Raw genomic sequence first — 15,429 nt, 5'->3', positions numbered from 1 at the left:
CGCCAGAAAATGCAAGAGATTAACGATATACCAGTGGTAACCAAAGAATGCTACAACCTACAATTGAAACCATGAGAAGAAGAAGGAGTTAAGTGAAATTTTTAATTTTTTCCATCGGTGTCAAATAACAACTTAAATTTAAATGTTATTGGCATTCATCTCGTGTCATTGGTTTAGAAGTAAGCTTTATATCTATTCTTCTCTTGGCTTCAATTGCAATGTTATGTATGTTATGTATGTATTATGCAGCATCTCAAAAATGATTAGTTTTGAAGTGGAGAATATAATCTAGTAGATCTAGTATTATCTGTGCGAAGTAGACAAGAAATGCATTAATTTCTTTGAATTTTGTTCTTTTTTATGGTACAAATGCATGTGTGCATACCTACAAAAAATTCTAGTCTGGACTTTTTTCATAATTGTGATGTTTTTTTAATAATTCTTTAGCTCATTTGACATTTTTTAAATAAAATAATAATTCAAATAAAAAAAATAAATGAAATGACATTTGACACTAATCACAGTGAGCCTGAACAAGTTTAAGGTTGACCTAAAATGACGACAAAAACTAAAGATGAGGCTTTGTTCCTGAAGGCCTCAGCAATAATAATCCGTTTTTACCAAAATCGGATTAGCTTCCTTTTTTGAGATACCCCCCGTAAACGTGTTTTTTTCGAGAAAAATTCATATCAACTCAAGGCTCGAGTACGATAACTTAGGCGCCGACAATTTAAAACGGTTTTTAGTAGAGGTACTCAATACAATCATTTTTTGTTTTGGGAGGGAGGGTCTATGTCCCCCCCTTTAGGCGGGAGGGGCAATTTTCTAAAAAATCAAATAAAAAATTATTAAAAAACAATGGCAACACTAACAGTTATGAATGATACCTTTTTCAAAAGCTAGAATTGTACACTTAACTATAGTTTTTAAACCAAGTTATTTTAAACAGTTGTTTTCGAAATAATCGATTTCAAATTCAACAATTGTGAAAAAGAAGTTTAAAAAAATACATTGAATACTATTTTTGTCAAGACTTTGGGTTTCATTACGGGATAAATTGATAAAGTAAACTACCTCAATAAATTCCTTATCAAATACTGAAAACCACATGTTTCTATGCCTTCTAGTTTTTGAGAAAATTGAAAAATAGGAAAACTACTTTCTTTATCAGGCTCACTAATGAGCGTTCTGGTACCACACTGGTACTAAGAAATTTTATTTTTAAGATCCATTTTTAAATGGAAATAAAACAAATTCATAGAATCGAAGTAGATTAAGCACAGTACTTTTTAATTTTTGATTTTAGATATTGGCAAAGCAAAATAGCCAAGAAAATAAAATTAAGATAAAGAAAGTAGTTTTCCTATTTTTCAATTTTCTCAAAAACTAGAAGGCATAGAAACATGTGGTTTTCAGTATTTGATAAGGATATTATTGAGGTAGTTTACTTTCTCAATTTATCCCGTAATGAAACCCTAAGTCTTGACAAAAATAGTATTCAATGTATTTTTTTAAACTTCTTTTTCACAATTGTTGACTTTGAAATCGATTATTTCGAAAACAACTGTTTAAAATACCTTGGTCTAAAAACTTTAATTAAGTGTTCAATTCTAGCTTTTGAAAAAGGTATCATTCATAACTGTTAGTGTTGCCATTGTTTTTTAATAATTTTTTATTTGATTTTTTAGAAAATTGCCCCTCCCGCCTAAAGGGGGGGACATAGACCCTCCCTCCCAAAACAAAAAATGATTGTATTGAGTACCTCTACTAAAAACCGTTTTTAATTCTCGGCGCCTAAGTTATCGAGTACTCGAGCCTTGCGTTGATATGAATTTTTTTCGATAAAAACAGGTTTACGGGAGGTATCTCGAAAAAGGAAGCTAATCCGATTTTGGGAAAAACGGATTATTATTGCTGAGGCCTTCAGGAACAAAGCCTCATCTTTAGTTTTTGTCGTCATTTTATGTCAACCTTAAACTTGTTCAGGCTCACTGTGTAATGGAGAGTGAATAAATAGAAATTCTGTTTAAAACCTCCATTTGCTCTAAAAATCCCTCTTAAAAGGTCGAATTTGGTGTTTTAACTAAAACTACTTTTAAATTTAATGCTCAATTAGTTAATGATGCCAAACTTCAAAAAAATCCTTAAAAGAGACTGAATTAAACGAAATTGGTTTTTAATTTTAAAATTCCCTTTTTTAATGGCGATTTAAGTTTAATGGAGAGTCAATAAATTGGGCCTAGAAAACAAAATTAGGTATTCACAAAATTTTCATTTTATTTTATAGAAACATGTTTTTTGAAAATTTTGTTTTTTTATTTTATTTAAACGTGATGCCCAGTAAGTAATATAATGGAAAAAATATGATTTGGTTTTTGGGTATACAACAATGTTATTGCGATTTGCAACTATCAATTGATAGTTGATAGGCACTGAATTTTGGTGTTTTAAAACGTATTGTTCAACTTTTTTATGGAATTTTTCGATTGCATTTCAAATAAAAACATAGGCATCATTCTCTCTCTTCAAAACTTTTGTAAATTAAATAATAAGATATCGAAATTTAATTTTTATCAACTTTCAATTGATAATAGCAAATCGCAATAAGGGTTATATTCTAGAAAAAAAAATCTCTCAAGATTGTCTCCAATATTTAGGCGAAAAAAAAAGTCTCAGCCAAAATTTAAAGCGATCTCGATGATACAGCAAATGTTTTCTTTGTTATACCTTGAACGATGTTCAATACTAATGATAGAAACTTTTTTAAGGAGTTTATTTTTAGAAGAAATATAATATGTTTAATTCTAATAGCTGTTTTTCCGTTTCAAGGGGAATATTAAAAAAAAAAGAAAAAGAAAAATAAAAATAAAACTATTCATAAAAATCATCTGTACCAAAATTGAAGAAAATCTGTACATTTATTTAGGCAATGAAAATGTGAACAGATAGACGTACATACAAACCCTAGTCTGTGTCATGATTAAAAACACTTTTACTGGTTTTTCTACTATGGCAATGAACGTTTTAGTTAAAACCATAAATTTTTTGGCACGAAATCCATACTTAAAAAAAAAACGCTGTCAAAATACTTTGCCAACTAAGAAAAGCGAACTTTTTATGGCAAAATTAAAGTTTCCTCACAACACAATACAGCCCATATGGCTGAACTTGGCTATCATTTGATTTGTAATAACTTGCTAGTACTTACTAAAAATAACAGCCAATTAATGTTCATCAAAACAAAACGTGTTGACCTGTTTAAAATGATCATGCCAAAAACTGTATTTTGGGAAGTTTTTTGCGGGTCACTGTGGTGTATGCGTAACTTTTGTTTGTATTAAAAACTATAGTAGTTCATATAAAATTTTTTATTGCTGACCTTATTTAAAATTTTCATTTTTTCTTAGAAGTGATTTTAATACTATTTTATATATCCGAGCTAAAATATATGTGAAATAAATGTTTTTTTTTCAAAAACACTTTCAAAAGAGGTTGTTTTTTAATCAAAAAACCTTCTTCTTACTTTATTTTTTGGCGTTCTTATTTAAACATATTAAGACCAAAAAAAAAAATAATGACTACATAAAGGTTTGCACGTAACGAATACCGCATTTACACAGTTTGTTGAGAAAGCAGTTATATCATTCAAGATGATTTCAGGCTTGAACGCCAGAAATATTCTCGGTACTTTGACCAACCCGTTAACTAAACTATAAATTTCTTGTTTTCTAAGACGAAAATTTAAAAACAAAAAATGTTATTAACACTTTAAAGGTTACCATCACCGACTTCAAATATCGATATTAAGTTTAATTAATTTTTAAATGGTTTTCCTTTTTGAACTTTTATGATTAATAAAAGTGTTATTTTTCCTAAATGTTTTGAAATTAAGAATTTGATGTAGTATGAGGTATGACCTTTAACATAAATGTTTATTCTTCCAACATCATTAATACCAGCATAATAGTTTATCAATTTACAAATAAAGACCATTGTTCAATTCGGCCGTTGGCTTCTGTTGGTTTTCGTTCGTTCCATTTCTTAAAATTTTTGACATTAAGCCTAATTTAAATCTCACAAAACACATCTAAATTAGTTAAATAATATCAGAAAATTTTGCAATTAACTTCTCAATTCAGTAAGTTGTTATTTGGAATTGAGATGTGTATCATATTCCACAAGTATAACATCACGCAATACGACTAATTCTGTCATAATTGAATTCCAAAATTTCAAAAAACTCAAGCACATTGCATGCAAACAACGCTAACGAAGTAAGAAACTCACTTAAACGCACATTCATCATAAGATGACTACAACTTCATATCATATTGAGGGTATAAAGAAAACAAGCTTCTTGGTGTCAAGTTTAAATGTGCGGTGATTGCCTTCTGTGTGGCAACGGCAACAGACCCCCAAACAAAATCACACACATTGTACATACCCTTCCTAGAAGATGAAGAAATATTATTTAAAATTTGAATTTGTTTCTTCTGAGATGATGGTTTAACAAAGTTAATAAAATTCAATTCAAAAGGAAAGTGTGAACTGTGTGAGAGTGAGCCAAGAGAGTTGCAAGCCAACTTTGAGTGTGTGCAGAGTTTGAACTTTAAATGCGACAGAAAACTTTTTTTTAGTTGTTTTTTTTCCTATGATATAGTTTTTAATCGTCAAGACCCATGATTGAATAAGAAAGAAGAAAAGTTCATAAAAGTGTTTACACATTGAGTTTAAATGGAAGGGATATCTTTTTTTTTTCTATGTAGTCCATTACTTTGTGAAAGATTGCAAAAGAAAAGAAGAAATCCCTTAGAAAATTCGTATCCTTTCTACAAATACTTTTACCTTCTTAGATTGTTTGAACAACTAAATAAACACCTTTGCAAGCAAATGCAATGGTATGGTTGTATCATATAAAGTATCACTTTGTATAAGGCTTAGAATGTTTTGGGTTTGATCTTTAGCATTTTAAAACAATTTTGATGCAACGGTACTTGTCATACAACTGTTCTTTTTCTCGATTTTTGACTTTATCGTAAACTATTTAAGTGATTTCAACTAAATTTTACTTACAAAAACGTTCAAGTAAAATTAAGATTACCTACTAAATTATCAAAAATTTAAAGCTTTGAATTTTTTTTTGAAAAATCAATTTTTACAAAATGGATTAATGAATTTTCTTGAAATTTTGTTTAAATATGTGGAGAATAATAATTTATTTTAAGTAATAAACCATTTTTTTTTTTTTTTAATTTTCGAAAATGTTCGTACATAATTTTTTTTTAAACGGCTCCAAGAATTTTTAAAAAATAAAACATTGGTGTCTAGTGGGTTTACGGACATAAAAAAACAAGTTGTCCGCTCTAGATAAATAATTTATTTAAAAATTATTTGTGTTATTAAAGAAATCCAAAAGCATGCATATTTGGAGATTAAACCTATGTATTTAAAACCCTTTCGAACCCAAGCTATGAAAATCAATATTAAAAAATGTTTTTTTTTTTCAGTATTATCGTGTCGAAAACATCGCAACTAAGAAATATGAATAGCAAAAAGTTATTTTCCAAAATAATAAATAGCAAAAATAATGTGTTACTCTCATGTTACATGTAAGTAAAATACACTGCCTATGACCACCAAAACAAAGTCGGACAACTGAGGAAATAACTTTTTATAGAACAATAATGTATGCTACTTCTTCTAAGCCCAAAAACAAAACATACATATCTTTTTTTCAAAATTATGACCAATATTAAAAAAAAAAAAATTTGCAAAAAAAAAAAAATTTTTGAATTTCCGTCCCTTTTTCGATAAAAAAAAATTAAAAGCATGCTATTTGACTAACTTTTGTAATCATCCAGTAACTAGGCATTATTATCTTTCAATTAAGCCATCGAAACTTAAAAAAATATTTAATGGAACATTTTTTACGCATTTTTAAAAATATGTTACATGAGAGTAACCCTGGGTCCGAAAGGGTTAAAATTTTTTTCGTAATTAATCATTGATAAGTCCAATTGAATGTTTTTTGTTAAACCCAAAAAAAGGATTATTTATTCTAAATGAATTGAAATCTTAATTAACAGGTGCTTTGATACTAAGGATAATATTTGCATTTAAACTAAATACAAATTTTTAAATTTAAATACAAAAAATATATTGTCAGAAACTTTTTTTTAGCATTATGGCCATATGAATACTATTTTGAAAATTAACGATTCTATTTTAAAAACAACTTTTACAATTCTTATAAAATCACAATCAATATAATATAAACTAAGTTTTAAAAAAATGTATTGACCTGTTTTCAAAAAAATTACTTTAAAAAAACAAAAATATTTTTTTTTAATCCAAAAGTAATTTTTTTCAAAAATATAGCTTACATTTAAGGTAAAGTTTATTTAAACGCTTTTGTAAAAAAAATTTCATTTAAATCATTTGAATCGCTTACGAGTTACACAGACATCATATAGAACAAATTGTATCGTTAATAACGGTTTGAAAAATATTTTTTTTTGTCACCTTAAAGGTGAGAACGAGTTTGTGATAGTATACACAAAAAGTTTTACCAAAACGTTGGAGCCGTTTTTGATAAAAGTCAGTTTTGTTTTCATTCTAGTTATATGGCAGAGGTTCAGTTAATTCTGGAAAATCTCATATAACTACTAATAGTAGAGTAACTAAAACAAATTATTAGGGAACCCAGCCGAACAGCTCTGATTTTGACGATTTTTTTTTTCAAACGTAAGTAATTAAAAATACTTCAAAGTCTATAGATTAAAAATTGCCGATGTTGCCGTATTGTTTTTTAAAATTAAAATTAAATTTTTTTTGAACAAAACCATTTTTTTTGCTTAAATTTCATAAAACAAATGATAGCAAAACATTCTCTAGGTAATTTAAGGAAAAAAAGGGACAATCTTCCATCGTTAAAGCGATAAATGCAATTTTCTCACAATCTGACTTCAAACACAAAAAAAATATTTTGAAAACAACGGCAACACCTACAATATTTTAAAATACATTTTTAAAAAGCCAGAAGCTCATTCTTATCTCTTAAATTTAAATCCACTAAATTTAATGAAGAGTTTTTGAAAAAATGGTCCTCAAACTCAGAATTTAAAAAAAAAATGTTTAAAAAATAAATTTTAAATGACTTTTTTCCAAACTTTTTGTAATAAATATTATCACCTGAATTCCGAAGAGGAAAAGGTAACATATATTACAGTTTAAAAAAAAAAATAAAAAAAATTCTTCAATTTCAATGGGTTTTTTTTTGATGAAAACTGAATTTTTGCATTAAAATAATTGATTTTCTCAAAGACTTTGGTAAATAAGAACTTTAAATTTTTGCTATTTAGCTTTCAACAGTAAGGGTTATTAAATTAATAAAAAATAATTTTATATTTAGAAGTTGAACTTTAAAAAAAAAAATAAGTTTTTTTTTTTTTTTGACGGGAGGAAATCTTCAAAAGACACTTGGCAGTATTCGACACCAAGTAGTGTGGGACTCTTAACCACTAAAACCACCTCTTTATCAGGACCAATCTTGAGAGATCGAAATCAGATTTTTCTTTCTTAACTTTTTAAAATCACTTTGGGGGAAGTTTAAACTTTTAATACTTTCCCATGTTTTTTTTAGACTATAAGCTCATGAGGCTTGGTTCTTCTTAATCTCCGAACATGGTTTCTGGTATTCAAGACGGACACCATTTCAGAATTGGTATGACATTGCAGTCTCTGATTATGGGATACAACGTATTAAATAATCATTTTTAGCAAAAAAACAAAACCGACTTCCATGGATCAAAACTGGGTTTTATGGTTTTTAAAATAGTTCCTATGGCTAAAAGTGAACGAAATTGAAATGGGACCACACTGCAGCCACCAGCTTTCCAATACAAAAAGAATTATCAAAATTGGTTCACTCAGTCCAAAGTTATGCGGTAACAAACATAAAAAAAAAAAAAAAAAAAAAAAAATACAGACGAATTGAATACCTCCTCCTTTTTGGAAGTCGGTAAAAAATAAGTTAAATTTTTTTCCAAAACATCTATTCAAAAAAGTTCTTCGAAAATGAATTACTTTTTAATTTTTTTCATAAACCGTAATACATATTGACATTTAATTTTATAATTTCAAATCATAATAAATGTGGCCAAAAAAATTTAAAAAAAAATGCATTTTATATTACGAAAAAGTTTTAAAAACGACATGTTAAAATTTTTTCAATAATTTTTTTTTTTCAAAAATCTGAGTTGAGTTACCATTCTTTCAAAAGCCCTTAATTCAATTAACTTAATTTTAATTTTACAAATATGACTAAGCTTCTAGCTTTTTAAAAATGTACATTTAAATATTGTAGGTGTTGCCGTTGTGTTCAAATATTTTTTTTTTGTGTTTGAAGTTAATTAATAAGAAAATTGCATCTATCGCTTGAATGATGAAAGATTGTCCCTCACTCCCATATATTTTTTTTCCTTGACAATCTTTTGGCATCAACTAATTTATGAAATTTAAGAAAAATTTTTGAAAAAAAAATTTGTTTGTTCACAAAAATCTTCTATAAAATTTAAAAAATCAAAACGGCAACATCGGCAATTTTTAATCTATAGACTTTAAAGTATTTTTAATTACCGACGTTTGAAAAAAAAGATCATCAAAATCTAAGCTGTTCGGCCGGGTTCCCTTATATTGCCAATTTTTGAGCTTTAGTTACTCCAATATAACTAAGAAAATCATTTCAGTGGTTAAGACTACCGTTGAAGATAGATAGAGAATGACAGGCAGACAAACCTACTTTTTCACATTCTCTTTCATCATAGTGTCATTTTTGATTGTAACTAGCCTTAGTTTAAAATAAAATAAAATAAAAAAAAATATAAATTTTTTTACCATTTACTAATTTTACACCTTTTTTCTTATTAAACATAACATTTTGAGAACAGAATAGATGTTCATGGAAGCAATCGCATACATCTATGTACCTACTCATATGTATTATAATAACGCAGTGGTCCTTAATTTTTTTTTCCACTTATTTCCCAATTTGTAAAAGTTAAAAAAGTTAATTATTCATTTAATTTTTATATAACTTACATTTCAAAACTAATAAAAATAAGATAAAAATCGTTACATACATGCGAGTTGGCTTTCACCGTTTTGCTGACGTTAAATTTAAAAAAATAATATATGATTAACTTTCAATATTGACACACTCTTCAACCCCATTCTTTTAAAATTGTCATCATCAGTAGCATCATCATCATGACCTTTTAATCACTTTTTATTTAAACAAAATTCCATGCGTTATTTACGCATCAAATAAAAAAAAGTTCTTCAAATTTATCCTTTGAAATGTTTCATGTGGACTGCGACAGAGTTACCAAACCGATAAACTGTCTTCTGTCTTCAAATATATAATCCTTGTCCCTTGAACTATACATTTATTTTATCATTGTGACACAATTATGAAAATTTTAGAACTAAGCCAATTTCCACAATACCCGCATTGTAGTTTGTCATTTCACAATGCAAATGACGTTATCTTTAAAAAAAAAAGGGTATAAGTGGTCTTATAAAGCATACTTGTGATATTTAAGGACCTAACCTAGTTTTAAGTATTTTATCTTTATTTTATATTTTATCTATTTGAAACTATTTGTCCTTTACATTTTTTTTGAATATCAAGGGTATTTTATGTCCTTAGAGTATCTTCAAAAAAATAACTATAAATTGAAAATAAAAAATCAACACACACACACCATCAGGTGTATTATATCCTTGTAACGTGCCTTATTGGCATCATCATTATACGCATTTGTGTGTGTCCTTATTCTTTACAACTTGTTGCAAAAGAGTCACGTTCAATGTTTGAATTAGAGAATATAGATATTATATATACATATAGCAATTGGCATTAACGATCGAAAAAAATTATTATTATACAAAAACACTCCCCGGTGGTTATGATATAGACTTTATAATTCCAGGTGCAGACAAACGAATCGATATGAATTGAAAATTAATGTGCAAATCAAACTTTTATTTATAATATTTTTTTTTGGAGTCATCAGGGATCAATTATATTAATTAAATTTTAAAACAGGAAATGAAAATTAGAAAGTGATGAGTATTATAACAAAGACTTACCTTTAAGTGCCGGACAAATGCGTTTCCATATACTTAAACAGCCACATCTGTGAAATTGTCCCAAAGCTAATTCCATATAAAACAATGGCAGTCCACCAAAAACCAACATAACACAATAAGGAATGAGAAAAGCTCCACCACCATTTTGATAGCAGATGTAGGGAAATCGCCAGACATTGCCTAAATCAACGGCAAAACCAACAACGGCCAACAGGAATTCCGCCTTTTGACCCCAGGTTTCACGTCGTCGTTCTGTAACGGAGACAACGAGGACTCGCTGGGAATGAAAAAATAGATTTTCTTTAGAGTTTTAAAAACAACAAATAATAAAACTTTTGTTAATTTTTTTAATTTTAAAAGTTCTGTGAGAGTTATTATAATTATTCAAATCGATGATTTGAAACCATAAAATAATGTTCTTCACCTCAAATTAAATTCCTAATAACTTTTAGCTTAGGCATATTCAACAAAATAAAGTTTATACACGGAGAAAAAAGACCACCTTAAAACAAGCGGATTCCACATTAAATTAAGCGGATTTCTCCAAGTTTTTTTTTGCCATGATGACTTCTTAAATTAAGTGGACAAATTTTCTTAATTTCTTGAATGAGCAAATTTAAAAGAAATCCACTTAATTTAAACGGAAAATTAGCTTATTTTAATGTGGAACAGTAATAAAGCATACTTGTGTGTAGGGGAAAAGAAGCTTGTCGGTACCTTGAATAACGTTGGAATACACTAAAAAAGGATTTAGATACCTAGCGATAATCATTTTATGCGGTTTAACTTATATATACTTTTACAAACAAAAACTAATTGAAAGTGGTGTTCTAAGATTACAAAATTGAATTGACGGAAGACAACAACCAAAACAAGTAAGTACGAAAACAATACAAAAAATTTGAAATTCAAAATTTGAAATTATGTTTTTTTTTTCTATTTGAAGCTTCTTTCTACAAAATAGTTCATCTCACCTACACGGTAGAAAATTGACCTTCTCCCCTTTTATATTTTTCTCTTTTCTCCTACAATCAACATGCAACAAACAAAAATTAATTAGGGCCTTTACTAGATTATGGGCAGTATTATCAGTTCACAATGGCGTATACGTAACTTTTTATTGAAATGCAGATTTTTTATTTTTGGGTATAATTAATTCGACGTGTAAACATTTTAAAACAATAACAAAAAAAAAATCTATGTACAAATGAACATGCAATTAAAGTCTTACTTCTTAATCTCAGAAATTCCCTTATAGTAGGGTTTTCATATCATATTTTACATAAAGTTAAGTATTTATCATATTTTACAATTATGAGCACTGACATTTAATTTTCAAAAAGTAAATTTTCATACACCAACGCCACACAAGAGTTATAACTTCAAAACATTTTGATCCTTTTATGTGAAAGATTTTAATTTGACTAGCCTTATTTTATTACAGCAATATTGTTACAAGAAGCATAAAAAAGTCTAACGATCTTAGGAAAATAAGACTGTTTCTCGAAAATACATTCGTTACATTTGATATGTGTTAAATTTTTCTTCCAAGGAAGCACACCAATATATTTTTGCATATTGTTTTTTTAGCGTTTTGCAATCGATTGTATTGGTTCGTTTAACCAGCCACTTGAACGGCAGCAACCCGAGACCCGAAAGTTAGTACACTAAAAAATCCAGTTGCAACAATTTTTCCACAACAACTACAACTGGTATGAGAACTAATGTCAAACGTTGGCGTTAACACTGACTCGAAATTTTGGTAATAAATTTAAGTTGCATATCTGTAAGTATTCTTTATTAAAAATTTGGTTTAAAAGGCTTACAGCGTTGAAAGTTTAAAATTTAAAAATTCCAGTGGCCATGGAGGTGGTAAATTTCAAGATCCAATTATTATAAAAATCTCATGCTCAACTGTTCGATTTTGATATCATTAATCGGTTCATAAAGGTGCAGAAATTAGTTTATTCTTCAACATATCGATAAACACTAAAAATAGTATAGAATAGACGAACGTTCCTGGAAATGGTGGAGATATTTTCAAAACGACGAATAGTATCAATTTGAATGATGCATTTTTATACCAAGGTAATGGTAATATGACTTAAGTCATTATTACATACATTACATTATTCAAGGACCAAATTCTTAAAAAAAAACGTTTTTTTGCATATCGGGAATCTCTAGGCTGTACGTGTTTTTTTTTCTAGTTTTTTGGTGATTTTTTTTTTTATTAAAACTTTATATTGCAGTTTGCAGCCTTACTTGTATAGAATCCTAATTGCAAATATCAAAAGAGGCAGAATTATGTCGGTAATATTACATTATTTATTCAGAGTCATAAATCCTTCCCAGAAATAAAATTTTGACCATAATTATTTATTATGTTTTATCTGACATTGTAAATAATATTGTTGTGTCCTCGATTCTTGATCATCATAATATCGCTAAACCAAATAGTATTTTTATATAAGTCTATCCCAAAATAAGCATTCCCGGATAACATGGATTTTATGGGTTGGGGTCAAAATTCTGCCGGGGTCAAAATTCTTTTGTCAAAATTCTGCTTTTCAAAATTCTGTTTTTCAAAAGTCTGTTTTTCAAAATTCTGCTTTTCATAATTCTGTTTTTCAAAATTCTGCAAAAAATTAAAGATGTTTGGAAAATGTTAAAAAACGCGCGCTTTGTAACATTTTTTAAACCCTTCTTTAATTTTTTGCAAAATTCTGTAAAATCATCTTCTTGAAAAATTATCTACTTATTTGATAACTTACCTACATAATTTGTCATTCTTTGAATGCATATTAACTTTTGTTTTATAAATAAATAAATTTGAAAATATTAAGCAAAGGTTTTTAAGACTAAACATTTCCGAAAATAATTAAAAATTTTTTAATTTATCAAATAAAGATGAATATTCAAAAATTTGAATAAGAAAAGGAATATTTTGTATCAAACAACATCGGTTCCAATAAGTTATCGATTTTATTTGAAAAAAATTCAGTCTATGGATTTAAAAAATATTTGCGACATTAAAACAAAAAAATTTAGGAAAGTACCAATGTTGAATTATATTAATGAGGTGTATTTTTCTTTAGTCAGCGCATATGCTATAAAAGAAAACAGAATTGGCAGAATTTTTTTGTTCAAGTATAATGCTATAGCAGAATTTTAAAAAGCAGAATTTTAAAATGCAGAATTATGAAAAGCAGAATTTTGAAAAACAGAATTTTCGTTAAAAAAACAGAATTTTGAAGCCAGAATTTTGAAACAATCCCGGATTTTATTTATGCAAGCATAAGAATTAAACAATGATAAATCTATATAACGTCAACTAAAAATACTGCTTGCAGCGCTGAAATGCCTTAAAATAATAATCCATTGTGACATTCAGTTTTGGAGTTATGAAAGGAGGGTATATTGGGTATATTAGATGAAATTATATGGAAATGAAAACTTTTGTTACCAAAACGAATTAAATTATAAATGGAAACCAATTAATATAATCATTAAATGAAAAAACTTGAATTTCATGTTATTTTGATTAAAAAAAAAAGCATGGAACTAAAGTTTTCCACTTCCATTATTTTACCCCTTATCTTTTTAATGAATTTAAACTAAGGAATTTTTCTTGGTGAGTCAAAAAAAAAAAAAAAAAACAATTATTTTTTGGTCTCAAGGCTGCGAATAAAAAACCTTATCAAAATAACACATAATTTGTCACACTATTACTGTTAAATTTTAATACTTAAATTTGCAATTTCACATTCAATTCTATCATTTACACTCTTCAATTAGTGTTTTAAAGTTTTAATGAGTCATAAATGCATATAAAATTGAAAAAAAAAAAAAATACTTACTTCATTGTTAATGAACTTGGGTGCCAATGGATCTGTGACCTTCGATGGTGCCTCATCATTTTCATCTTCATTCGAATCATCTTCATCTCTGTCGTCATTTGTTGGAGACGTATTAGAGTTATTCCATTGTGTTGAATCTGCAACTTCATTGCCGCCACCGCCGCCACAGTGATTGTCGATTGTTGGTGGTAAATTGTCATCCGTCATTTTAACAAAACACTGTGCTGCCCCGTGCCACACGCACAGCAAAAACCCGCCTTTCCTATAGAAGTCAGAGGAAAGTGTTTCTAGTTCCTAGGAACACTTCCTCTTTCAATAGACAAAAGAAAAAAACTAATGCAGCAGTGGCAGTCTATATAGCAGAAGACTCCAGGCATTGGTCACATGCAACAAGCGGACTATTGCATTTAGGACAGGCGAAAAAATAACAGTAAATTTATGGATGACACTGACACACCTCCTAAGCGCACATCCTGCAAAAGAAAATAGAAACAAAAATAAAAAAACAATTAGTTTGTGTTGGGTATAGGAAAGGATATTTTGATGTTAGTGTTGTTTTTTTGTAAGCTATATAAACTAAATTAGCATTTTCCATGACCGCCCTAACGGTGTTGAAGTTCGCACTCATATAAGTTGTTATTTCAATGTCATGGACAATCAACAGTTGTTGTTATTTTTACTATTTTTATTTTTAAAATAAACAGGATAGATACTTTTTTAAACTTGTGATTTTGAGAACGATTTTGTTTAGATTTATCGACTTTTAGTAGAAACCGTCAAAGGCTTTAAGAGACTTCTTATAAACATTTTTATTTGTTTAAGACTTATTTGCCAAATGGATTTTAAAATTATATTTATTTTTGTTGTGCATTTAATGTTTGTCATTTTTGGCGGGGGTCATGGTGACTTTCACTTTTAATGTTTACATTTAAAAACACGTGTTAAGGGGTAATTAAAATATCATCATGACGTATGAGATGAATTCAGCGGAGCTTATATTTTGTCAAAGAATCACTGTCGTCGGTCTCTACACGTTAACTAATTGGCAAAGAAGCGACTTTGTATGGTTGTTTGATTTTTAAGTGAATTTTTTTTTCATACATATTCTGGTGACACATTGCAGAAAACGAAAAAGATTTCGTTTGTGGGAGGGAAACGTTTGTCATATACATTTAGTTGATGATTTAAAAACCTGGTGCATGCAGCACGCCTCGTTTCGTCGTCGTCGTCGTTGGTTGTTGCTGCAACAGAAAAAACATTGTTTGATATGGTAATTAGATTTTAATGAGCGCAAAATGATTGGCCATTTAAATTGGACTAAATGTAGTTTTTTTTTTTTGACATTATGTGGGCTTAAATCAGTCTTTTACTGTATGATGGAAGCTTGTTAGTAAATAACTAACTATGAAATTGATTT

At 28.2% G+C, this 15,429-nt stretch overlaps 1 protein-coding gene across 2 annotated transcripts in view; it reads right to left on the bottom strand.

Annotated features, from left to right (window-relative positions):
* LOC129919511 (sodium-dependent serotonin transporter) overlaps nt 1–15,429 on the bottom strand; it is a 33,041-nt gene that overhangs the window by 9,770 nt on the left and 7,842 nt on the right. Inside the window, exons 1-3 of one of the 2 annotated variants that reach the window (XM_056000415.1) lie at nt 14,726–15,036; nt 14,013–14,485; nt 10,153–10,429 (exon numbers count right to left, since the gene is read on the bottom strand). In XM_056000415.1, coding sequence (XP_055856390.1) covers nt 10,153–10,429; nt 14,013–14,219 — 484 coding nt within the window. In that variant the 5' untranslated portion in view covers nt 14,220–14,485; nt 14,726–15,036. Of the gene's footprint in view, nt 1–10,152; nt 10,430–14,012; nt 14,486–14,725; nt 15,037–15,429 lie in introns of those variants that run through there. The other variant, XM_056000413.1, reaches the window with a different exon arrangement.

The sequence above is a fragment of the Episyrphus balteatus genome, chromosome 4, assembly GCF_945859705.1.
Source record: "Episyrphus balteatus chromosome 4, idEpiBalt1.1, whole genome shotgun sequence".
NCBI classification, from domain to species: domain Eukaryota; kingdom Metazoa; phylum Arthropoda; class Insecta; order Diptera; family Syrphidae; genus Episyrphus; species Episyrphus balteatus.
The sequence above is the reverse complement of the archived record's forward strand: the minus strand, read 5'-3'. Positions and strand labels throughout refer to the sequence as shown.